Source organism: Salvelinus fontinalis, chromosome 8, assembly GCF_029448725.1.
Source record: "Salvelinus fontinalis isolate EN_2023a chromosome 8, ASM2944872v1, whole genome shotgun sequence".
In the NCBI taxonomy this organism is placed as follows: Eukaryota; Metazoa; Chordata; class Actinopteri; order Salmoniformes; family Salmonidae; genus Salvelinus; species Salvelinus fontinalis.
Genome location: NC_074672.1, coordinates 19,198,192 through 19,223,621, shown reverse-complemented (window position 1 = coordinate 19,223,621; position 25,430 = coordinate 19,198,192). Strand labels below are relative to the sequence as shown.

The following is a 25,430-nucleotide window of genomic DNA, read 5'->3' as shown; positions in this document are numbered from 1 at the left end:
CAACTGCACTGTCCAGTGACAGTGTCCACTCCTGCTGGAACTGTTGATCCGAGTTGGGTAACGTTAGCTTGTTGCTGAGGGAGTCTGTCAATCGCTTCTTATCTTGTTCAACGAGTCGTGCCAAATAGTAGCACATGCTACAAACTGATGCCCTGGTAAGTTAAATGTATGCTCGCTACCCTAATTACATTTATTTGCTTTTGGATAGATAGCTAATTACATTTGTTTATCTCGTTAGCTAACGTTAGCCTAGCTAGCCAACATTAGCGGTAAACAACAACAACCCCATTGTTGTTTAGATACATACTGTAACTAGCTGGCTAATGACTGTCTAGCTAAATAACAACGATTGGGTTTCTTTTAACAGCTAACAAACCACTATTTCTTAAATGCAGTGTTCTTGAGTAGTTAACTAATTACAATGTTGTTCGATAATAGGCTAGACACATGACATTTTTAACAACGCTTTTTAAAAACGAGTTCATTGCATCCGCCGTGAAGCCCAGTTTCTTAATATTACCACCTGTCCCAACTGCTTGCCGTAGTTTAAGTAATCGCGAAAAAACAGGCCTTATTTTAGTTATATTGAGGACGGTGGCACCAACTCGTCTTCCGAACGTTCTATTCCCAGCCCATTCTTCTACGTCACAAGGCCTGCTTCTCTTCAAGTAATGTATTATTAACAAGGTTACGGTTACTTCGTGAGCAAACTCACTGTTCGCCTCGGCACACTCACTTTGACTTGCAGTGCTAAACGATGGCTGGCGCAGAGCCGTTAAACATTTTCTGGTCATGGTTAACCATATTTTATTTCAGAAAAAGGTGTAAACCTAAACAAAACACATGTCCCTGACCTCTTTTTCAATATGTAGCTGATTTAAACAGCCAGAAGACATTTCTAATTAAGAAATCAAAAAAATGTTGGACGATTTGTTGTTTCTAAATGGCTGCTGGGTAATTTGATATGCGTCGAAATCTGTTTGTTAATCAGGTTCACGGAGTTGCAAACTAAATGGATAGGTATAGCTCATTGATTTGTAGATCTGATGCAGTTGCTACCTCAGATTGAGCCTAGCAAGTGTCACGAAGGAGTTATGTAGTACCCACAGAAGGCCACAGGGAGGAGCAAGAGAGCTACAAACCCATACTGTTTATTGCCTTTAAAACCCTAACCCTGGGTATAACCTATTTTAGCCTTAACCATAACTCTAGGTTTAACCTACACTGCTCAAAAAAATAAAGGGAACACTTAAACAACACAATGTAACTCCAAGTCAATCACACTTCTGTGAAATCAAACTGTCCACTTAGGAAGCAACACTGATTGACAAAAAAATTCACATGCTGTTGTGCAAATGGAATAGACAACAGGTGGAAATTATAGGCAATTAGTATGACACCCCCAAAAAAGGAATGGTTCTGCAGGTGGTGACCACAGACAACTTCTCAGTTCCTATGCTTCCTGGCTGATGTTTTGGTCACTTTTGAATGCTGGCGGTGCTCTCACTCTAGTGGTAGCATGAGACAGAGTCTACAACCCACACAAGTGGCTCAGGTAGTGCAGTTCATCCAGGATGGCACATCAATGCGAGTTGTGGCAAAAAGGTTTGCTGTGTCTGTCAGCGTAGTGTCCAGAGCATGGAGGCGCTACCAGGAGACAGGCCAGTACATCAGGAGACGTGGAGGAGGCCGTAGGAGGGCAACAACCCAGCAGCAGGACTGCTACCTCCGCCTTTGTGCCAGGAGGTGCACTGCCAGAGCCCTGCAAAATGACCTCCAGCAGGCCACAAATGTGCATGTGTCTGCTAAAACGGTCAGAAACAGACTCCATGAGGGTGGTATGAGGGCCCGACGTCCACAGGTGGGGGTTGTGCTTACAGCCCAGCACCGTGCAGGACGTTTGGCATTTGCCAGAGAACACCAAGATTGGCAAATTCGCCACTGGCGCCCTGTGCTCTTCACAGATGAAAGCAGGTTCACACTGAGCACATGAGCACATGTGACAGACATGACAGAGTCTGGAGACGCCGTGGAGAACGTTCTGCTGCCTGCAACATCCTCCAGCATGACCGGTTTGGCGGTGGGTCAGTCATGGTGTGGGGTGTCATTTCTTTGTGGGGCCGCACAGCCCTCCATGTGCTCGCCAGAGGTAGCCTGACTGCCATTAGGTACCGAGATGAGATCCTCAGACCCCTTGTGAGACCATATGCTGACACATGCACATTTGTGGCCTGCTGGAGGTCATTTTGCAGGGCTCTGGCAGTGCACCTCCTTGCACAAAGGCGGAGGTAGCGGTCCTGCTGCTGGGTTGTTGCCCTCCTACGGCCTCCTCCACGTCTCCTGATGTACTGGCCTGTCTCCTGGTAGCGCCTCCATGCTCTGGACACTACGCTGACAGACACAGCAAACCTTTTTGCCACAACTCGCATTGATGTGCCATCCTGGATGAACTGCACTACCTGAGCCACTTGTGTGGGTTGTAGACTCCGTCTCATGCTACCACTAGAGTGAGAGCACCGCCAGCATTCAAAAGTGACCAAAACATCAGCCAGGAAGCATAGGAACTGAGAAGTGGTCTGTGGTCACCACCTGCAGAATTACTCCTTTTTTGGGGGTGTCTTGCTAATTGCCTATAATTTCCACCTTTTGTCTATTCCATTTGCACAACAGCATGTGAAATTTATTGTCAATCAGTGTTGCTTCCTAAGTGGACAGTTTGATTTCATAGAAGTGTGATTGACTTGGAGTTACATTGTGTTGTTTAAGTGTTCCCTTTATTTTTTTGAGCAGTGTACTTTGTGAATTAATACATTTGAATTGCAAAATATTTATAGATGGCAGCATAAGACCACAAAGCTTCAATTATAGGCTATAGCAGCAATATGATTGACATAAAATAGCATGCAACCAAAGACTATATGTCCCATGATTTTCTAAAATGGTCACTCATTACTTTACAGGTAGCTATTTATCTTGTATTAGGCATGTGTTGGTTTTGGGAGAGCAAAACAATAGTGACTGTAGTAGGCATTGAACCCCAGCCGAATAATTACACAGGTGCGCTAACCTCAACCTTAGTAGACATACATTATAAAAAAAACTCTGTTAATGTATCATATTATGAGTCAACAGCCTCGGATAGAAAAGACGAGCGCTTCTTCCAGCCAATTAATTACATCATGCAACGCTCACGGTTAGCAAATTTACCTCAACATGCCCCTCGCTTGCGTGAGAAGACAGTGCTCGCTTCCGCTGACAGCACAAGCTTTTGGCGGGGCTTGTTGAGTTTGCTAGCGAGAAGGCAGAGATGGTTGATGCTGAGTTGACAAAGTTGACAATGAATGTACTAGGAAAATACGTTTTTGTCGACCAGAGGCGACTGAATTAATGTTCAGGCTTATTGATAATAATTACAGTAATGAAGTATAATTTCAAAACATGAGCATAAAAACACATAATAAACATGATTCATCATTATATTACTTCACAGTAATCTGTTTAATGCCTTATCAGCCCTTCCTCTTGAGTTAGTAGTGTGGAAAGGGACGGATGGATGACATTATCTGCGAAAGTAATTAACATATAAACACAGACACTAAAAAGTAGCTTTTTTTTTAAATGATAAACTCAGCAAAAAAAGAAACGTCCCTTTTTCAAGACCCTGTCTTTCAAAGATAATGTGTAAAAATCCAAATAACTTCACAGATCTTCATTGTAAAGGGTTTAAACTCTGTTTCCCATGCTTGTTCAATGAACCATAAACAATTAATGAACATGCACCTGTGGAACGGTCGTTATGACACTAACAGCTTACAGACAGTAGGCAATTAAGGTCACAGTTATGAAAACTTAGGACACTAAAGAGGCCTTTCTACTGACTCTGAAAACACCAAAAGAAAGATGCCCAGGGTCTCTGCTCATCTGCGTGAATGTGCCTTAGGCATGCTGCAAGGAGGGCTGAGGACTGCAGATGTGGCCAGGGCAATAAATTGCAATGTCCGTACTGTGAGACACCTAAGACAGCGCAACAGGGAGGCAGGACGGACAACCGATCGTCCTTGCAGTGGCAGACCACGTGTAACAACGCATGCACAGGATCGGTACATCCAAACATCACACCTGCGGGACAGGTACAGGATGGCAACAACTGCCCGAGTTACACCAGGAATGCACAATCCCTCCATCAGTGCTTAGACTGTTTGCAATAGGCTGAGAGAGGCTGGACTGAGGGCTTGTAGGTCTGTTGTAAGGCAGGTCCTCACCAGACATAACTGGCAAAAACGTTGCCTATGGGCACAAACCCACCGTTGCTGGACCAGACAGGACTGGCAAAAGTGCTCTTCACTGACGAGCCGCGGTTTTGTCTCACCAGAGGTGATGGTCAGATTCGCGTTTATCGTCAAATGGATGAGCGTTACACCGAGGCCTATACTCTGGATCGATTTGGAGGTGGAGGGTCCGTCATGGTCTGGGGCGGTGTGTCACAGCATCATCGGACTGAGCTTGTTGTCATTGCAGGCAATCTCAACGCTGTGCGTTACAGGGAAGACATCCTCCTCCCTCATGTGGTACCCTTCCTGCAGGCTCATCCTGAGATGACCCTCCAGCATGACAATGCCATCAGCCATACTGCTCGTTCTGTGTGTAATTTCCTGCAAGACAGGAATGTCAGTGTTCTGCCATGGCCAGCGAAGAGCCCGGATCTCAATCCCATTGAGCAGGTCTCGGACCTGTTGTTCAGGGACACATTATTCCATTTCTGTTAGTCACATGTCTGTGGAACTTGTTCAGTTTGTCTCAGTTGTTGAATCTTGTTATGTTCATACAAATATTTACACATGTTAAGTTTGCTGAAAATAAACGCAGTTGACAGTGAGAGGACGTTTCTTTTTTTCCTGAGTTTAAATCTGGAAGCTCTCAAAAGAGCCTTTGCTTTGCTGAGCAGTTAGTTTTCGTGAGTGTGCTGCCTGCCATCAGAGGAGTCTGTCTGCCAACCTGTCCGATATGTCATCAGAGGAGTAGATCTGTGAATAATGAAAAGTTAATCAATTATTGCCACGCTTTCACATAGGCCTAGTTAACATTTTATTAATATAGCAGATGCTCTTATCCAGAGTGACTAAGGTTAAGTGCCTTGCTCAACAGTACATCGACAGATTTTTCACCTAGTCCGTTCGGGGATTCGAACTAGCCACCTTTCGGTTACTGCCCAACGCTCTTAACCTCTAGATTACAAACTACAGAATGTTAAACACAAAAAGGCAAATGGTAGTAGATAAATGGTAAACTGGTTAAATAAAAGATTGTTCTTAGAACTTTGACTGCCATTGTTGTGCGGAAATAGGGGTATGTATGTATGTCTATTTCGCCAAATATCTCTCAATGTGTATATTTTGTTTCTTTCAGGTAGGACACCATTTTAATCAGGATAATCTCTTCATTCTAATTATGTAAGGCTGGGCAGTGTATCTCATTGTCATCGATCGCTAGACCAAAAATAGTCCTTAGCTGCAATTTGTTTCCTACTTCCTCGTAATGCAGACATAAGCGCAGTTGACACCATCGAGGTGCGTATGTTTACTTTCTACAAGAGTTATTTTTTTCTTTCGTTTCGTCTTAATAACAAATTCTAGTGTTAATATGAGAAGGGATATGTTTTTTGTGCCATTTAGGCAAAAAGGAATTCTAAGACTAATTCCAGTCAAAATAGGCCCTGCTAACGTTCGATTCAATTAATTTGCTATGAGCTCGTGCTAGTGTTCCAGCTTATTTTATTTATTTATTTATTTCACCTTTATTTAACCAGGTAGGCAAGTTGAGAACACGTTCTCATTTACAATTGCGACCTGGCCAAGATAAAGCAAAGCAGTTCGACACATACAACAACACAGAGTTACACATGGAGTAAAACAAACATACAGTCAATAATACAGTAGAAAAATAAGTCTATATACAAATGTGAGCAAGTGAGGTGAGATAAGCAAGTAAAACACTGGAATGGTTGATTTGCAGTGGAAGAATGTGCAAAGTAGAGATAGAAATAATGGGGTGCAAAGGAGCAAAATAAATAAATAAATACAGTAGGGAAAGAGGTAGTTGTTTGGGCTATGTACAGGTGCAGTAATCTATGAGCTGCTCTGACAGCTGGTGCTTAAAGCTAGTGAGGGAGATAAGTGTTTCCGGTTTCAGAGATTTTTGTAGTTCGTTCCAGTCATTGGCAGCAGAGAACTGGAAGGAGAGGCGGCCAAAGGAAGAATTGGTTTTGGGGTTGACCAGGAGATATACCTGCTGGAGCGCGTGCTACAGGTGGGTGCTGCTATGGTGACCAGCGAGCTGAGATAAGGGGGGACTTTACCTAGCAGGGTCTTGTAGATGACCTGGAGCCAGTGGGTTTGGCGACGAGTATGAAGCGAGGGCCAGCCAACGAGAGTGTGCAGGTCGCAGTGGTGGGTAGTATATGGGGCTTTGGTGACAAAACGGATGGCACTGTGATAGACTGCATCCAATTTATTGAGTCAGGTATTGGAGGCTATTTTGTAAATTACATCACCGAAGTCAAGGATTGGTAGGATGGTCAGTTTTACAAGGGTATGTTTTGCAGCATGAGTGAAGGATGCTTTGTTGCGAAATTTCCAATTCTAGATTTAACTTTGGATTGGAGATGTTTGATGTGAGTCTGGAAGGAGAGTTTACAGTCTAACCAGACACCTAGGTATTTGTAGTTGTCCACATATTCTAAGTCAGAGCCGTCCAGAGTAGTGATGTTGGACAGGAGGGCAGGTGCAGGCAGCGATTGGTTGAAGAGCATGCATTTAGTTTTACTTGTATTTAAGAGCAATTGGAGGCCACGGAAGGAGAGTTGTATGGCAATGAAGCTCGCCTGGAGGGTTGTTAACACAGTGTCCAAAGAAGGGCCAGAAGTATACAGAATGGTGTCGTCTGCGTAGAGGTGGATCAGAGACTCACCAGCAGCAAGAGCGACATCATTGATGTATACAGAGAAGAGAGTCGGTCCAAGAATTGAACCCTGTGGCACCCCCATAGAGACTGCCAGAGGCCCGGACAACAGACCCTCCGATTTGACACACTGAACTCTATCAGAGAAGTAGTTGGTGAACCAGGCGAGGAAATCATTTGAGAAACCAAGGCTGTCGAGTCTGCCGATGAGGATGTGGTGATTGACAGAGTCGAAAGCCTTGGCCACGTCAATGAATACGGCTGCACAGTATTGTTTCTTATCGATGGCGGTTAAGATATCGTTTAGGACCTTGAGCGTGGCTGAGGTGCACCCATGACCAGCTCTGAAACCAGATTGCATAGCGGAGAAGGTATGGTGGGATTCGAAATGGTCGGTAATCTGTTTGTTGACTTGGCTTTCGAAGACCTTAGAAAGGCAGGGTAGGATAGATATAGGTCTGTAGCAGTTTGGGTCAAGAGTGTCACCCCCCCTTTGAAGAGGGGGATGAGCGCAGCTGCTTTAAAAATCTTTGGGAATCTCAGACGCCAAGAAAGAGAGGTTGAACAGGCTAGTAATAGGGGTGGCAACAATTTCAGCAGATAATTTTTAGAAAAAAAGGGTCCAGATTATCTAGCCCGGCTGATTTGCAGGGGTCCAGATTTTGCAGCTCTTTCAGAACATCAGCTGACTGGATTTGGGAAAAGGAGAAATGGGGAAGGCTTGGGCGAGTAGCTGTGGGGGGTGCAGTGCTGTTGACCGGGGTAGGGGTAGCCAGGTGGAAAGCATGGCCAGCCATAGAAAAATGCTTATTGAAATTCTCAATTATAGTGGATTTGTCGGTGGTGACAGTGTTTCCTATCGTCAGTGCAGTGGGCAGCTGGGAGGAGATGTTCTTATTCTCCATGGACTTTACAGTGTCCCAGAACTTTTGGGGGTTTGTGTTGCAGGAAGCAAATTTCTGCTTGAAAAAGCTAGCCTTGGCTTTTCTAACTGCCTGTGTATATTGGTTTCTAGCTTCCCTGAAAAGTTGCATATCATGGGGGCTGTTCGATGCTAATGCAGAACGCCATAGGATGTTTTTGTGTTTGTTAAGGGCAGTTAGGTCTGGAGAGAACCAAGGGCTATATCTGTTCCTGGTTCTAAATTTCTTGAATGTGGCATGCTTATTTAAGATGGTGAGGAAGGCATTTTTTTTAAATAACCAGGCATCCTCTGACGGGATGAGCAATATCCTTCCAGGATACCCCGGCCAGGTCGATTAGAAAGGCCTGCTCGCTGAAGTGTTTCAGGGAGCGTTTGACAGTGATGAGTGGAGGTCGTTTGACCGCTGACCCATTACGGATGCAGGCAATGAGGCAGTGATCGCTGAGATCTTGGTTGAAAACAGCAGAGGTGTATTTAGAGGGCAAGTTGGTTAGGATGATATCTATGAGGGTGCCCGTGTTTACGGCTGTGGTGTGGTACCTGGTAGGTTCATTGATAATTTGTGTGAGATTGAGGGCATCAAGCTTAGATTGTAGGATGGCTGGGGTGTTAAGCATGTTCCAGTTTAGGTCGCCTAGCAGCACGAGCTCTGAAGATAGATGGGGGGCAATCAGTTCAAATATAGTGTCCAGAGCACAGCTGGGGGCAGAGGGTGGTCTATAGCAGGCGGCAACGGTGAGAGACTTGTTTTTAGAGAGGTGGATTTTTAAAAGTAGAAGTTCAAATTGTTTGGGAACAGACCTGGATAGTAGGACAGAACTCTGCAGGCTATCTTTGCAGTAGATTGCAACACCGCCCCCTTTGGCCATTCTATCTTGTCTGAAAATGTTGTAGTCAGGGATGAAAATGTCAGAATTTTTGGTGGTCTTCCTAAACCAGGATTCAGACACGGCTAAAACATCCAGGTTGGCAGAGTGTGCTAAAGCAGTGAACAAAACAAACTCAGGGAGGAGGCTTCTAATGTTAACATGCATGAAACCAAGGCTATTACGGTTACAGAAGTCATCAAAAGAGAGCGCCTGGGGAATAGGAGTGGAGCTAGGCACCGCAGGGCCTGGATTCACCTCTACATCACCAGAGGAACAGAGGAGTAGTAGGATAAGGGTACGGCTAAAAGCTATGAGAATTGGTCGTCTTGAACGTCTAGAACAGAGAGTAAAAGGAAGTTTCTGGGGGCGATAAAATAGCTTCAAGGAATAATATACAGACAAAGGTATGGTAGGATGTGAATACAGTGGAGGTAAACCTAGGTATTGAGTGATGATGAGAGAGATATTGTCTCTAGAAACATCATTGAAACCAGGTGATGTCATCGCATATGTGGGTGGTGGAACTGAAAGGTTGGATAAGGTAGAGTGAGCAGGGCTAGAGGCTCTACAGTGAGATAAGCCAATAAACACTAACCAGAACAGCAATGGACAAGGCATATTGACATTAAGGAGAGGCATGTTTAGTCAAGTGATTGTAAGGGTCCAGTGAGTAGAGGTTGGTTGGGGTCACGGCGATTCAGACAGCTAGCCGGGCTATCGGTAGCAAGCTAGCATAGGATGGAGGTCTGTTTTTAGCCGCCTCGTGCGTTTCCTTCGGTAGATTAGTGGGGTTCCGTGTGGTAGAGGGGATCAATCCAATTGGCAAAATAGATATAGTTATAGTGACCCAAGAAAAAAAGAAAACAATTGTCCGATAGACTTATTCAGATAGCAGCCGATAAGACAGCTAACGATTAGCGGTCCCCAGATGAGAGTTCAGGTAACGTTGCAACGGAGGTGCCAGTTGGATAACTCCCTCGGGCAGATAACGTCGGTAGTCAGTCGTGAAGGCCCGGTGGGGCTCCGCATTGGCAGTAAAACGGGTCCGGATAGGTGATTGTAGCCCAGGAGTGGCTGATGGAACTCTTCAGCTGGCTAGCTCCGGAATAATTGATGTTTTCTCTGAGGATCGACGTAAGCCAATAGACACACGGGTAGCAGCTAGCTAGCTGCGAAATCAAGGTGTAAATGTCCAGAGCTTGCGGTTGAAATCCGGGGTTATGGAGAAAAATAGGTCCGGTATGTTCTGGTCTGAGTCGCGTTGTACAAAAGTGGCGATAGGTTAACGAGCTAAAGGAATAGCTGATGACCACAAACTGTGGTTAGCTGAAATACTAACGTTAGCCAGTAAGCGTTTTGAAGTTGAGTTTTTGGAAAATAAAATCTATAAAAGATATGCAAAGAAAGGTGTAAAAAAAAAAATATATATATATATATATATATATTTACACCTTTCTTTGCATATCTTTTATAGATATATATATATATATTTACACCTTTCTTTGCATATCTTTTATAGATATATATATGGGACACGACAAGACGAGGACAAAACGACGTCTGACTGCTATGCCATCTTGGGGTCACCAACGTTCTATTAGCCAACGTTCCATTGCCGTTTTTCAGCCTTGGGTGAATTTTGACTCGTTCTATTGTCCAGCCTATCGATAACTTACCTAGCTACGACTGCAACTAGTCGTTCGCTACATTAACGTTACTAGCTGGTTAACGTTAGCTTCAGCATTTGGAGTTAGCATAACTTTAATTAGTTAGCAAGGTAAATCACGATGGTCCGTATGTTGTTGTAGATAGCTATCTAACTAACAAAGCAAAAAGCTAAAACTATTTATTTATTGTTCTTTCGCTGTGAAAGGCCCCACTTCAACAAAACTAAGAATATGTATGTAGCTTCTTTAGATCAATGGACTGTCCCTGTTCTGTTCCAATGTGTTCGGCAATCTAATTCATGGATATGTGGCCCCGTGCATTGGAATGATGTGGCTCCCACACATACTATGCCCATTGCTTTATATGCCACACCTTGAGTTCATTGCTAACTTCTGCACAGAGTTTCCAGTAGGGCAGGTGTATATCTGGCAGAAAAACATGAAAGAAATAGTTCACCCAAATTACAAAATTACACCTAGGTTTTCTTACCCTGTAAGCAGTCTATGGACAAGGTATGGCAAGCCATGCTTTGGTTTAGTTTCCCTGGCACTGTTTCCAGGTACCAGGGAAAGGCTGGTTCACACACAGGTTGCTAACTATTTCTCACTCAACAGCCTATTTACAGCTATCAAAGCGGTTTTAGGAAGATACACAGCACATCTACAGCAGTGCAAAGGGTTGTAGAGGACGTAAAGTCTGCTTGTAACAGCCAGGAGGTCACAGCAGCACTCTTCTTGGATCTGGAGAAAGCTTTTGACACTGTTCACCACCACACACTCCTGAGGAAGCTTGAGAAACTAGGCTTTGACAGCATTGCAATAAAGTGGTTCACATCATACTTACAGGGGCGGAGCCAGTACACTATACTGCAAAACATGCAGTCAGGCCAGGTACCTGTGGTGAATGGAGTACCACAAAGGAGTGTGCTTGGACCCTGCAGTTCTGTATTTACATAAATAACCTTCCATCAGTGCTGGAGAAATGTTGTATACATATACACTACTGGTCAAAAGTTTTAGAACACCTACTCATTCAAGGGTTTCTCTTTTCTTTTGACTATTTTTTACATTGTAGAATTATAGCGACGACATCAAAACTATGAAATAACACATTTGGAATCATGTAGTAACCAAAAAAGTGTTAAACAAATCAATATAGATTTTATATTTCAGCTTCTTCAAAGCGACACCCTTTGCCTTGATGACAGCTTTGCACACTCTTGGAATTCTCTAAACCAGCTTCATGAGGTAGTCACCTGGAATGCATTTCAATTAACAGGTGTGCCTTGTTAAAAGTACATTTCTGGAATTTCTTTCCTTCTTAATGTGTTTGAGCCAATCAGCTGTGTTGTGACAATGTAGACAGAAGTTAGCCCTATTTGGTAAAAGACCAAGTCCATATTATGGCAAGAACAGCTCAAATAAGCAAAAAGAAACGACAGTCCATCATTACTTTAAGTCACGAAGGTCAGTCAATACAGAAAACTTCAAGAACTTAGAAAGTTTCTTCAAGTGCAGTTTCAAAAACCATCAAGCGCTATGATGAAACTGGCTCTCATGAGGACCGCCACAGGAAAGGAAGACCCAGAGTTACCTCTGCTGCAGAGGATAAGTTCATTAGAGTTACCAGCCTCAGAATTTGCAGCCCAAATAAATGCTTCACAGACTTAAAGTAACACACATCTCAAGTCAGAGTCAGTGTCAAATGACATCAAGAGGGCAGCAGCTTGATTCGCTTACAACAAGCTCTACCTACACCCTCAGAAGATCAAGGCAATGCTGTTTGGCAACCCACAAAAGTTGAGATACTTTTGCCCGTGTATCACAATAACAGATGGACAAAACATTTATGAACAAGTAAACACTATAAAGCACCTGGGGTTGAAATTGGATCCACAGCTACACTGGACTGAACATGTCATCCTGGTCACAGGGAAACTACTGTCTGGGCTTGGCGCTCTAAAAAGGGCAAGGGACTTCGCCTCCACGGACATCATCCTGACATTTTACCACACCATGATCACAACTCACCTGGACTAATGTGCCACAGTATGTCTTCCCACCTTACATCAGGGTAATAAGACTGGTCTTAACCAGCTACAGTGTGTCATCAACATGACCGGACAGAGGGGACACATAAAGACAGAGTTTCTTCTGCAAAAAGCTAGAATCGAACCACTGATGGTCAGGATCCGTTACAATACCCTAGTGACAGTTTTCAAGGCGACACAGTACAAACTGCCTGAATAAATGTCAGACCTATTCAGGTGGGAGTCTCCACCCATCCTCTGGAGCAGCAGTCAAAGCATATGACCAATGGGACCTGCACCTACTGGCACAACCATCAGTTTAAAACATGGCCTTTCAAGGCAGTCTGCAGGTCTTTGGCCCATTGCTCAGGAACAAGCTGGACTTATCCACACGACAGCTAGCTTCCATGTCCGCCTTCAAAAGAGCAGTACATATAGCTGTAATTCAAGTGAGGTTTTGTAATGCTGCAGCATATGATGTATGCTGGGATTTTATATGTATGCCAATGGGTATGCTGTATATATTTTTATTGATTCAATGGAACCCAGAACTCCCTGGAAAATAGTGGAAATTGTTACTGAGTGGACTATCTTGGCTAAATTAATGCTGTCATACCTTGTCTATAGACTGCTTACAGGGTAAGGGAACCAATATGTGATTTGGGTGAACTATCCCTTTAACATTATATGTAATGTGCTGAAACTCACCCCAGGCTGTTTTGAATGTTTGTTTGTTTTTTGCATGGTTTCCGTAAGGGTGGTAATGTATTTATTTAGGATGGATGATGTAGGCCTACAGCATATTATGATAATTTAGGGACCAGTCAACCTGGCTGACAGAACCTATGCTTAATCTTACACTGCTGCTCAAACTAATCTATAATAGAGTTTAGATGGAGTGTGTTAGCTTTGTGTCAATCATTTTTTTAAGGGACCCCTCCTTGCAGAGAATCACTATCCTTGTCTCTTCCACGGAAACAAAGATGTTATCCCGTAATTGTTCCCCAGAGTGGTAAACTTAGCATGCAAGTGAATGGTTAATACATTTCACTTTGTAAAGATAGCCTAATGCGGGGATCATCAACCAGAAACATAATTACAAATAACTTATAGACCGAAAATTGACCGCAAGATATGTTTGAGTAAAACATAATTTCAAAGCTTGCTTTGTATTCGACCACGTGTCTTGGGAATACTTGGGAACGTGGGAATACTTGAACGGATTTGTTAAATGAATATCACTTGGAGCTGATTTCCCTGTTTGTTTGTTTTTTACAGTATTTTATGTCCAACAATGAAAATTTCACACAAAATTGTTTTTATATAAATGTTTTATTGGAACAATGGCCAATGCCTTGGTGCAGTCACACAACGAACGCCTTTTGTTTGTAACTCTGAATGATAGTTCTCATTAAAAAAGTTTAGACTCCCAAAGGAAATCCAGGGGGAAAATGTTGATCCCCAAAAAGTAAAAAAGAGCTGAACATTAGACAGTGCAATGTGCATTCAATAAAATTAACAGAATGTAGATATTCCTTGTGTATATTGTTTGCCCTTGTTCTATTTGCCGAGTGTTTGTGTTTATGCAAACAGGCATGTTAAAACAGCACCTGTTCATGTGTGCACAGTCTACATAGGCTACACACACACATTTTTCGCTACTGCCTTGAACTCATTGAACTCAGCTGAACACCTACAGCGCTCTGCCTTTTCTGCCAAGGTAAGAATAGTGTATTGTAAAGACGTGCAGATTAGTTGTTTGGATATTTTGGCTAGAACCCATTCTCGTTTGTGATTGTTATAATTTGACATTTCAATAGCTAGTGTTCTTTATTTCTCTCATCTGTATTACAGAACTATGGTAGGCTGCATCTAGGAATCAGGATTGAAATGCATTGTTTCATTGGTTTATCTAGGCGTATGTTGTCTGTACTGAAAGTTGAAGTATGTATTCAGAGGATTCACGTCAAGCCTAAAGAAATCTAGTTTGTGTTGCTGTCTGCTGTGCTAACAGTACTGGATCCGACAGATCGGGTATGCTGACGGGCACAACAGGATGAAACGCTTGTGCGCAAATACACCCATGGCTGCCGTAGCCTAAAATAATCAGAAATCAGCCTTGCTGTGGAATGAAAAGGCGAATAGGTACAGAAGTCCAGAATTAATACACAATACAAGACGTATTTGTGCACGGGGTTATCCGTTCTATGGAAAATAATGAACGACGTAGAAGGTATATTCCAATCCTGGCACAACGCGCTAGCGGAGTGGATCTGACCTTTCACGGAGTTGCATAATTTTTCAGAGAACGCATAGAGCCCAGAGTTGATTATCCATTTTATGGCTATAATTTAACACATTTGCCAATATATACATGTGTTAAACATCCACTGAAGTAGCTAGCAAGTTTACTAGATAGCTACAGTAGTTTCCGTGGTAACCAAACAGATTTGCTAGTTTAGCTAACCAAACCATAAATCCTAGCCTGCTATTATGAACATCTAATTCAACGATACCAATACTGTTTTAAGTTCGACCTTTGCTTTCAATAGCAGCTCAAATAAAACGTGAAAAAATGAACTGTAGCCATTTGAATTCTACCGTGCAATGGAGTATTAAACAATGCCATAGTATAATTAAGCATCAAGGCAGGAGGGGTGTGGTGTATATATGGCCAATATACCACGGCTAAGGGCTGTTCTTATGCACGATGGACACAGCCCTTAGATTTGGGTATACGGTCTGATAGACCACGGCAGTCAGCCAATCAGCATTCAAGGCTCGAACCACCCCGTTGATAATGTATCTTACAGTTGGGTAGCCTATGTTTCGGTTTTCTTCAGAAGTACACTATATATACAAAAGTATGTGGACACCCCTTCAAATTAGTGGAATCGGCTATTTCAGTCACACCCATTGCTGACGGGTGTATAAAACCGAGCACACAGCCATGCAATCCCCATAGACAAACATTGGCAGTAGAATGGCCTTATGAAGAGCTCAGTGACTTTCAATGTGGCACCGTCATAGGATGCCACCTATCCAACAAGTCAGTTCGTCAAATTTCTGCCCTGCTAGAGCCACCCCGGTCAACTGTAAGTCCTGTCGTTGTGAAGTGGAAACCTCTAAGAGCAACAACGGCTCAACCAACAAGTGGTAGGCCACACAAGCTCACAGAACGGAACCGCCGAGTGCTGAAGCGCATACCGTGTAAAAAATAATCACGTCAAGCCACGTCAGCACAATAACTGTTTGTTGGAAGCTTCATGAAATGGGTTTCCATGGCTGAGCAGCTGCACACAAACCTAAGATCACCATGCGCAATGCCAAGTGGAGTGGTGTAAAGCTCGCCACCATTGGACTCTGGAGCAATGGAAACGCATTCCCTGAAGTGATAAATCACTCTTCACCATCTGGCAGTCCGACAGACGAGTCCGGGTTTGGTGGATGCCAGAAGAATGCTACCTGCCCCAATGCATAGTGCCAACTGTAAAGTTTGGTGGAGGAGGAATAATGGTCTGAGGCTGTTTTTCATAGTTCGGGTTAAGCCCCTTAGTTCCAGTGAAGGGAAATCATAATGCTACAGCATACAATGAAATTCTAGACAATTCTGTGCTTCCAACTTTGTGGTAACAGTTTGGGGAAGGCCCTTTCCTGTTTAAGCAAGACAATGCCCCCGTGCACAAAGCGGGGGCCAAACAGAAATCCTTTGTCGAGATCGGTGTAGAAGAACTTAACTGGCCTGCACAGAGCCCTGACCTCAACCCCTTCGAACACCTTTTTGGTTGAATTGGAACTGCGAGCCAGGTCTAATCGCCCAACATCAGTGCCCGACCTTACTAATGCTCTTGTGGCTGAATGGAAGCAAGTCCCCACAGTAATATTACAACATCTAGTGGAAAGCCTTCCCAGAAGAGTGGACGCTGTCATAGCAGCAAAGGGGGGACCAACTCCAAATTAATGGACAGGATTTTGGTATGAAATGTTCGACAAGCAGGTGTCAACATACTTTTGGTCATGTAGTGTATGTAGACGAGCCTAAATATATTCAGCAAATGTATCTCAGCTTTTAGCAGTTGTGGACATTTGAATCTTCCCAGTTCAAAAAGCTTGTTTGTCTTCAGATTGTCTGTTGGTGTTTATGTTCGCTGTGTTGCTTCTGAGTCGAACGCTCCCCCAGCTGTATACACATGGCCCTCCCTTTAATGCAGTATTGTGCTACCTGCCAGATCTGTTTATCGCACCTCCTGGTTAATGTTAAATTGCTCCAGAAGGACAATGTGTTTGCTCATAAACACCAACCCATGGCCCCTTTATTTACCGTAGCCATGGTAGCAATCAGCTACTTAACAAATATCCCCTACTTCTTCTGGTAGGGTAGATGGTTTATCTTGGCAAGAGTTGTCTTGTAACCTTGTCTCTCTCTGCCCATCTGCAACCTTAGTGAATGTTTCTTGGATAATATCAGTAATAAATTGTACCATGTGCATATGGAAATGCTCAAAATAAATGTAGCATAAAATCAGTGTTGTGGAGAGACATTGTAAATTTACATGAAGTAGCCCATTTTTCATTCTATATCCAGCTTCTGATTCTAGAGCTCTGGTGTTCTTGTTCTTTTCTCAGGTCAGTGAGTCCAGATGCATGAGTCTGGGTCAGAGCAGACAACCTGCACCAGTCCAGCCAATCAGACAGAGAATGGGGACAGTGCTGAAAGGGATGATTGGCTGAGCACTCAGACTCCAACTCCAGAGGGTTCCGGGGCTGACAGCCAGCAGCAAAACCAGGTTACCAAACTTATTTTATAAGGTGTGGCACATGCTTACTTTCCACGACTAAAGGATGTGTGTTCTCAAATTAGCACATTTAGCACATTTCTTTGTTTGTATGGTGGGTAGGCTAGCTAAACTGAGCTCTGAGCCAACGGCAGTGTAGATAGACTGCAGAGGCACTTTGTGATTGGTGAAGGAGGAAGGATCTTTGTTATTGGCTAGTTTTCTTTATGCACACAAGCACTCTGTCAGATTGCCAGACAGCCTAACGTTGTGCACGGCTTGCTTCTCTCGGTCTCTTTCCATCCTGTGTCTCTCTGACTGCCAAAGACAACCACTGTAAATGGAGTTGATCAGGTTTGTCAGCTTGATTGTCATTTCGGCAACTAGCCTATTTCTACATTTAGATAATACTTGTTTCTTTGTTTACTGTTATGTACATTGGTTGAATTTGCTTGATGGAAACGGCTATGTTAAATGTTAAAATGCAGCACTGTTCGTCACTTATATATGTTGCTAACTAATGACCTAGCTAGTAATTGTGACTGTGTTACTCAGTGACCTAACATATTTATAATGTAATTGTGCCATATAATCCGAGGTTATTTGCTTAAATCATATGAACATTTCCTTGACTCTTTATTGCCTCTTTCAAGCATTTTCCCTACTCTGGTGTTGTAGTTTATATTCCATTTGTGCATTGGTGGTTGGGGTTTGGGTGTGTTGTCTGTTGCCTTTGGTTACTTACGGTTTGTTACATCTCAGCTCAGAGACAGATTAAGTATAAGGGTCTGTTATATGAAAAGTATGATCATATTTTCAGGGTTTCAGAAAGGCATGTATCTTGTGTTGGAAACAGTAGTCTTAGAACACAGACCTCAATATGAAGACTAGCCCAGTGTTTATACTGTCCTTCATGGGTATGTGGGTTTCTGTCCTCGACAATAACAATAACAAAAGATGTTTGTCATCGACAATAACAAAAGATGTTTGGACTTGTCTGCCCTGCCGTCATGGAAACAAGGATTAGGCTATGCGCAGGGTTTTGTTTTGTTGATGGTGTGCATACAAAAGAAGATGGCCCATTCCCATGCCATATATACAGCGACTATCTGGCTCTCTATAGGTTTTTTGAAGTTCAAGTCCAGCTGATGCAATTATTTTACCTTCTGCTTTAAGTTATGTAAAGCCATAGGTCTAATATATAGTATAGGTCTATAAGGACCTTAGTGAACACTGAGCACCTGTGCCAGAGTACGTTTAGTCAGTGTGGGAAAGGGCGTTCTCCACTGCAATCCATCCACTGTTATTGTTAGCCTAGAGCCTCTGTGACATCCTCCAGCAGTTTGTTTACTGGATCCAAAACAGAGCCAGTCTTAGTGGGAACTGTTTGTTTGTGGTTCAGACCTTAATTAAAATGCAATGCAGAGTTCTGTTTTTGCAAAACTTGCCCTGCATCCCTGGCTTTGTATTCATTATTTATATATCGATTCAGCTTTAATTATTCTGTTTATGTTTACTGTAAACATCCCCAGAGCTGTGAGCGTAAGAGGGAGAGGGAGTGGTAATTGCTGGATGCCTAGTGGAGGCTGTTTCTATATTTTTTGGGGTCTTCCAAAAACACTTTTTAATGGTGTTGTTGGCATTGTTTTTCTGTTATTTTCAGGCTAGACTAGGTCTAATCTGTGCTCAACTTGTGTTGTTGGCAGGTTCCAGTCTCAGTGTCTATGATGACACCTCCGGTGGAGACTCTTCAGCAGACACTGCAGCAGGTCCTCAATCCACAGCAGATCCAGGCCCTGCTCCAGCAGCAGAAAGCACTCATGTTACACCAGGTAATCACATCATTCTACCACACTGTCTCAATCTACATGTATATGCTTTATTGTGTAATTCTTTAATTGTAATATTATCAGCAGCACTTTTTAGTTTGTTTCTCTCTATTGTCACCTATTTATTTTTTCCCATGAGGTAAGATAAGATACTGATTGCTTGAAAGTGAGAGCTGTATTTCCTCATGACCTTCCATTAACTCAACATTTCTTCTACAGCAACACATACAGGACCTATGCAAGAAACAGCAGGACCAGTTCAACGCCCAGCTCCTACAGCAGAAGCATGCTGAGAAGTCAGAGCAAGAGGTAGGCCGGCCTACATATTTCTTGTCAAATGTCTGTATTTTGCCTTCAACCAAATGTTCCAAAGCAATATATCAAATCCATTTATTATTATTATTATTATTATTATTATTATTATAGTATATTCTTTGGGACTGGGAATTGCCAGGGACCTCATGATACGATATTATCACGATACTTGGGTGCCGATACGATATGTATTGTGATTCACGATTTAATACGGTGATTAAATTACCATTCCATGGTCCAAACATATTGCTCACCATATTTGTGCTGCAGAAGGGAAAGAGAGAGACATGAGAACTAGTGTTGATCAGTCATGTAAATAAAAGGGCTGAAAACAAATTGGCTCCTTATTTAAAAAGAAGATGGGGAAAATACTGTAGTTTTGATGCAGGTACAGCCAACTAGTGCAAAATAATATTGCGGTATTGTCAACGATACAACATATCGTCAAATGATATCTCGATATGTAACTGTATCGATCTCCCCCTCCCTTATCACAGCAGCTAACAGCCCAGCACATGGTCATCCAGCAGCAGTTCTTGCAAGTCCAACAGCAGCACCTCCTCAGCCTCCAGAGACAGGGTCTCCTGTCTGTCCTGCCCTCCATGAGCCCCTCTACAGCTCAGGGTAAGTGTCTACCACCAAGCCCCTACCTTTAATCTATTCTTAGCTTGTTGTTGTTGTTCTCCTCCACCATGGCTGCTTGCAGCTATACTTGTTGTTGTTGGGCTAACATATTTAATTTATTCGGCTGAATGAATTAATATGATATGTACTTGTGTATTTCTCCGAGGTTTAGTGAAAGGGTGTGAGTATAGTACTAGCCTGCCCTCTGGTGGTGAGTATCCAGCCACTTTTCAGAAGAACCTGCTCCACAGCCAGCAGTCCACCACTAATGGGAATCATAAATCACAGCCCCTAAAGAAGAAAGACAGGTGATTAGCCATTCTAGAACAGTTTTTATTCATTATCATCTGACCAACCTCTTCCTGAAGGGTAACATTAAAGATTTGTCTCTCTGCAGTGGTCCTGTGGATGATCACACACAAAACACTCACCCTCTCTATGGACACGGCATGTGCAAATGGTCTGGCTGTGAGGCGGTCTTTGGAGACTTTCAGGCTTTTCTCAAGTGAGTTTCTCCTCATCTATTAATTTTGTCAGAGAGACAAATGAAAGTCCGTATCTTAATGTAATAACAACACTGCGTTGTAGCTCTCCTCACCTCTGATTCAGAGGGGTTGGGTTAAATGTGGAAGACACATTTCAGTTGAATGTATTCAGTTGTACAACTGACGAGGTATCCCCCTTTTCCGTTCTGAATGTTATCTTGACTTATCATGGGAATGTGTTTTTCTCCCAGACATCTGAACAGTGAACATACACTGGATGACAAGAGTACAGCACAGTGTCGAGTGCAGATGCAGGTTGTTCAGCAGCTAGAACTGCAGGTACAGTTGACGTTTGCTTAAATAAAGCCCATTCATTGTACAGGATCGACTTTACATCTTTGTTTTTATATCTTCTCAATGCAGTTGAAAAAAGACAGAGAGCGTCTGCAAGCCATGATGTCTCACCTCAAATCCTCTGAGCAAATGTCAAAACCAGCAACACCAACAGTAAGTCTGTGGAGTATGTGGCCATGTATTTAATTCAAATCAGGTAACCAACAGTCAGACAAGTATTAGCCACAATGGTAGAATAATCACTTTAAATTTTGCATTCCCTACAGCTGTGTTCTTCTTACTGAGTTTAAATTAATCATTGCTTTTGATTTTTCAGGTGGATCTTATGCCCAACGTTGCCTTCTCCCAGGTGACATTTCCCAAGGTGCTTCCTCCCATGAGCTTGTCTCAAAGTGCCACTGCTCCTTCCACACCCCTGACACCTCCCCCGACCTCCTCTATCATCACTCCCAACACCCTGCTCACTGTGAGCCCTGGGAGGAGACGGTACTCAGACAAGTACAGCAAGAACATGAATCAAGGTGAGTTAGCAGTGGGAGGCTGAATCTAATGAGGGTGGTGGGCTACATATTCTTTGAACTACTGTTATGCCTTTAATGGTTTATCTATTTGTTTGGCTTTAAGCATTGATTTTATTCAAATACGTTTCTAATTCCTTTTAACAGATATTGTTCAGAATAAAGAGTTCTACATCAGTACGGAAGTTAGACCACCATTTACATATGCAGCTCTAATAAGACAGGTAAGGAAAACATGTATTTTATTTCACCCTGGTTTACCCTCTGACTAAATGTTAGCTATACCAGTTGTTTTGTTCCTCAAATACCATAAGTAGTGATGATTATCATTTGCTAATTGTATTTCTTTCTGTTTGCATAATTTAGGCAATATTTGAATCACCCTATAAGCAGCTGACACTAAATGAAATCTACAATTGGTTCACACAAACGTTTGCATATTTCAGACGCAATGCAGCAACATGGAAGGTATTTGGCTATGCCAATTTATGGGGTTATTTACATGTATAAGAATATCCTTGTGCTATGTTTAGTTGCTATGCCATCAGTGGAGGCTGCTGAAGGGAGGACGACTCCTAAGAATGGCTGGAATGGAGTCAATGAAATGGTATCAAACGCATCAAAGATGTGGTTTCCATGTGGTTGATACCACTCCATTGACTCCATGACAGCCATTATTATGAGCTGTCCTCCCCTCAGCAGCCTCCACTGTATGCCATATTCATGAGTCTTTAGAAATGTTTAATGGTATTTGAACAACTCTTATGGAAGAATGTTCTTGTCCCTACCTTGAAGCTGTGTTTGGTGTTAATACTGTATGTTCTTCTTCGTGGCTCTGCAGAATGCAGTGAGACACAACCTCAGCCTCCACAAGTGTTTTGTGCGAGTGGAGAATGTAAAAGGAGCTGTGTGGACAGTTGATGAGATGGAGTTTCAGAGGAGAAGGCCCCAGAAGCCTGCCGGTGAAGGGTACATTTAACATGCTCGGTCTCTTCAGTATAGCTCCCTGTATGTCTCTTAACATGTTAAACCGGCATTTCTGTTGGTGTTATACTTGTAGAAACCATGTAATTAATACAACAATGTCTTGTGAGGATATTATGTTTTTCCTCTATTTCCCAGTCAGTGTTTTTGTTAAATTAAATAAAGTGTGTTTGTGTAACTGCAGATCTTTCAGAAGAGAGAACACTGGCCATGGTCACAGCTCAGCTTCCCTTACACCTAAGGTAAGTACACGCAATACTCTTCAGATTACTTTAATTGAGTGCTAAACCTTTATTTTTGTCATTATGCTATAAACCTATGGCGTGTGTCTTTTCAGGCTGAATGGCTAGATAGTAGTATACCTCCATTCAACCCAGCTTCCATAGGCGCTCCCTCTCTGAGCTCTCTGCCCTATATGTTCCAGCAGGAGGAGATGAATGCAACTCTCTGGTATGGGAATGGATCCTACAGTGACAGCAGTGAAGAGCAGTACCCTATGCACCCCCTGTGAGTGTTTCATCACCATTTAAAAACTAGATCTGGTAAAGGAGAAATGGTTCTCAGTTTCAGAAGTCACCATAAGTATATTTTTTCCTCATCATGACTTTTCTTCTCAGCGTAAAAGAAGAGCTAATGGACGAGGAGGCATATGAGAATGTGCCCCATGACTGTTCTGAGACTGAGAGCTCTGATGAGCACAGCTCAGATGTGGACCAAGACGAAGATGGCGGTAGCCCAGAAAGACCCAACCTGCAGCTGGCTCATGTGCCTTCGCAATGAAAGAGAGAATGCATTCCAAACTGTCAATTTCCACTGCACTCCCACATTGGAAAACTATGAAATATACCAAATGACTTGGTAGAACTATTTCATATCAAGTGACTATTTATTGAGGATGTTTTATGCTCTGTTGTACTGGCATCGTTTGTACTGGGTATTATCCACCCGAGCTCACACTGAAGACAACAGAACCTATTATTGTAACACCGCTTGTCCTCAAATAATGTATTCGTATTGGCTTAATGTGAGGCAGTACAACCAATGATGAAGCCCTATGGGGAGCTGGTTCAGTGATGCAGAGTTATGTTCTTTCTTCAATGTCTTTTGTTTCACTCTTTCATGAATGTGTATATTTAATAACCAGAGCATTGGCAATATTTATGTACAGCACTTCATGAAGATGAATGTTTGTTTTCTCCCACAAACGTGTTTATTTTTTACCTATGTGAGTACCAGACAACCTCCAGATAGTAATCCTGTGTTCCGTTTGTGACATGACATCATTGATAATTGGTTACTTTTACACTGCCAAAAATATGATTTACACTACCGTTCAAAAGTTTGGGGTCACTTAGAAATGTCCTTGAAAGAAAAGCACTTTTTTTTTTTTTGTACATTTGAAATAACATCAAATTGATCAGAAATACAGTGTAAACCTTGTTAATGTTGGTAATGACTATTGTGGATGGAAAGGGCAGATTTAAGTGAAAATCTACATAGGCCCATTATCAGCAATGTTCCAAGGGCACATTGTGTTAGCTAATCCAAGTTTATAATTTTAAAAGGCTAATTGATCATTAGAAAACCCTTTTGCAATTATGTTAGCACAGCTGAAAAATGTTGTTCTGGTAAAGAAGCAAAAAAACTGGCCTTCTTTAGACTAGTTGAGCATCAGCATTTGTGTGTTCGATTACAGGCCCAAAATGGCTAGAAACAAACCTTTCTTCTGAAACTCAGTCTATTCTTGTTCTGAGAAATGAAGACTATTCCATGCGAGAAATTGCCAAGAAACTAAAGATCTTGTACTAATCCCTTCACAGAACAGCGCAAACTGGCTCTATCCAGAATAGAAAGAGGAGTGGGAGGCCCCAGTGCACAACGGAGCAAGAGGACAACTACATTAGAGTGTCTAGTTTGAGAAACAGACGCCTCACAAGTCCTCAACTGGCAGCTTCATTAAATAGTACCCTCAAAACACCAGTCTCAATGTCAAGAGTGAAGAGGCGACACCGGGATGTTAGCCTTCTAGGCAGAGTTGCAAAGAAAAAGCCATACCTCAGATTGGCCAATAAAAAGGAAAGCATTCCGGAGTCGCCTCTTCACTGTTGACGTTGAGACTGGTGTTTTGCGGGTACCATTTAATGAAGCTGCCAGTTGAGGACTTGTGAGGCGTCTGTTTCTCAAACTAGACACTCTAATGTACATGTCCTCTTGATAAATGATACACTTGAATTAACACAACGTGCCATTGGAACACAGGAGTGATGGTTGATGATAATGGGCCTCTGTACGCCTATGTAGATATTCCATTACAAATCATCCATTTACAACGTCTACACTGTATTTATGATCAATTTGATGTTATTTTAATGGACAAAAAATTAGCTTTTTCTTTCAAAAACAAGGACATTTCTAAGGGGCCCAAACTTTTGAACGGTAGTGTATGTATGACCTCTGTTGGGATATAATTATTTGTGTAGCCTACTAATCTTATTTTTCCCCACTGGCCCAAACATTGCTTTTTGGTCTTATTTACCATTGTATTTGTACATTGCCAGATTTGTGCACTAAAAGCTGTCTGTAATAAATGCTGTATATAAAGTGTGTGTGTGGTGAATATACAGTTTGTAGTATTCATGTGCAGGTTTGAGTTATGACCTGAATTGTGGTCAATATGTGTATATCTAATGGATGACAGGCAATGTGAAGAAGAAGCCAACTCTGTCAGGAGAAGCATCTACTGTAAAAATGAATGAATTTGCCAGTTGGAAACCCATGCCTTACTGGATTAATTGACACAAACAAACAGTATTGTAATTCAGTGATAATTCTTTCAGCGTACAGTCTGCACCGCATAAAGACAAATCAATACATAATAGTAATAAGGTTATCCAAGCAATAATAACCCTAGAAGTAAAAATACAGATACAACCAGAGAAATGAATCTGAAGGGTGTTTGAAACTGGTCTGGCACAAAGATAAGATTCAAGTGTGAGACAGGCCTACACAAAATCTATATACACATGCCCTTTGCTGAAATATTTTTTATAATTGAGTAACTGAATGTACTCGCCTCATTCAGTTCAGACCATATCATC

General features: G+C 42.5%; 1 protein-coding gene across 10 annotated transcripts; it reads left to right on the top strand.

Annotated features, from left to right (window-relative positions):
* The first annotated feature begins 7 nt into the window (after positions 1–7).
* Positions 8–24,936, top strand: LOC129860818 (forkhead box protein P1-B-like). 10 transcript variants are annotated; one of them, XM_055931609.1, is made up of 16 exons: positions 8–155; positions 17,075–17,235; positions 18,930–19,055; positions 19,272–19,361; positions 19,868–19,991; positions 20,158–20,299; positions 20,389–20,496; positions 20,728–20,815; positions 20,900–20,983; positions 21,147–21,351; positions 21,496–21,572; positions 21,715–21,816; positions 22,190–22,317; positions 22,517–22,574; positions 22,670–22,839; positions 22,950–24,936. In XM_055931609.1, exons 2-16 carry the CDS (start codon positions 17,089–17,091, stop codon positions 23,110–23,112), a joined length of 1,812 nt encoding a protein of 603 aa, XP_055787584.1. In that variant the 5' UTR covers positions 8–155; positions 17,075–17,088; the 3' UTR covers positions 23,113–24,936. The 10 variants fall into 10 exon arrangements, with proteins under 10 accessions (XP_055787584.1, XP_055787585.1, XP_055787587.1 ...); XM_055931610.1 differs by having other exon boundaries at positions 19,865–19,991; positions 20,164–20,299; XM_055931612.1 differs by having other exon boundaries at positions 19,865–19,991; positions 22,760–22,839.
* The last annotated feature ends 494 nt before the right edge of the window (positions 24,937–25,430 follow it).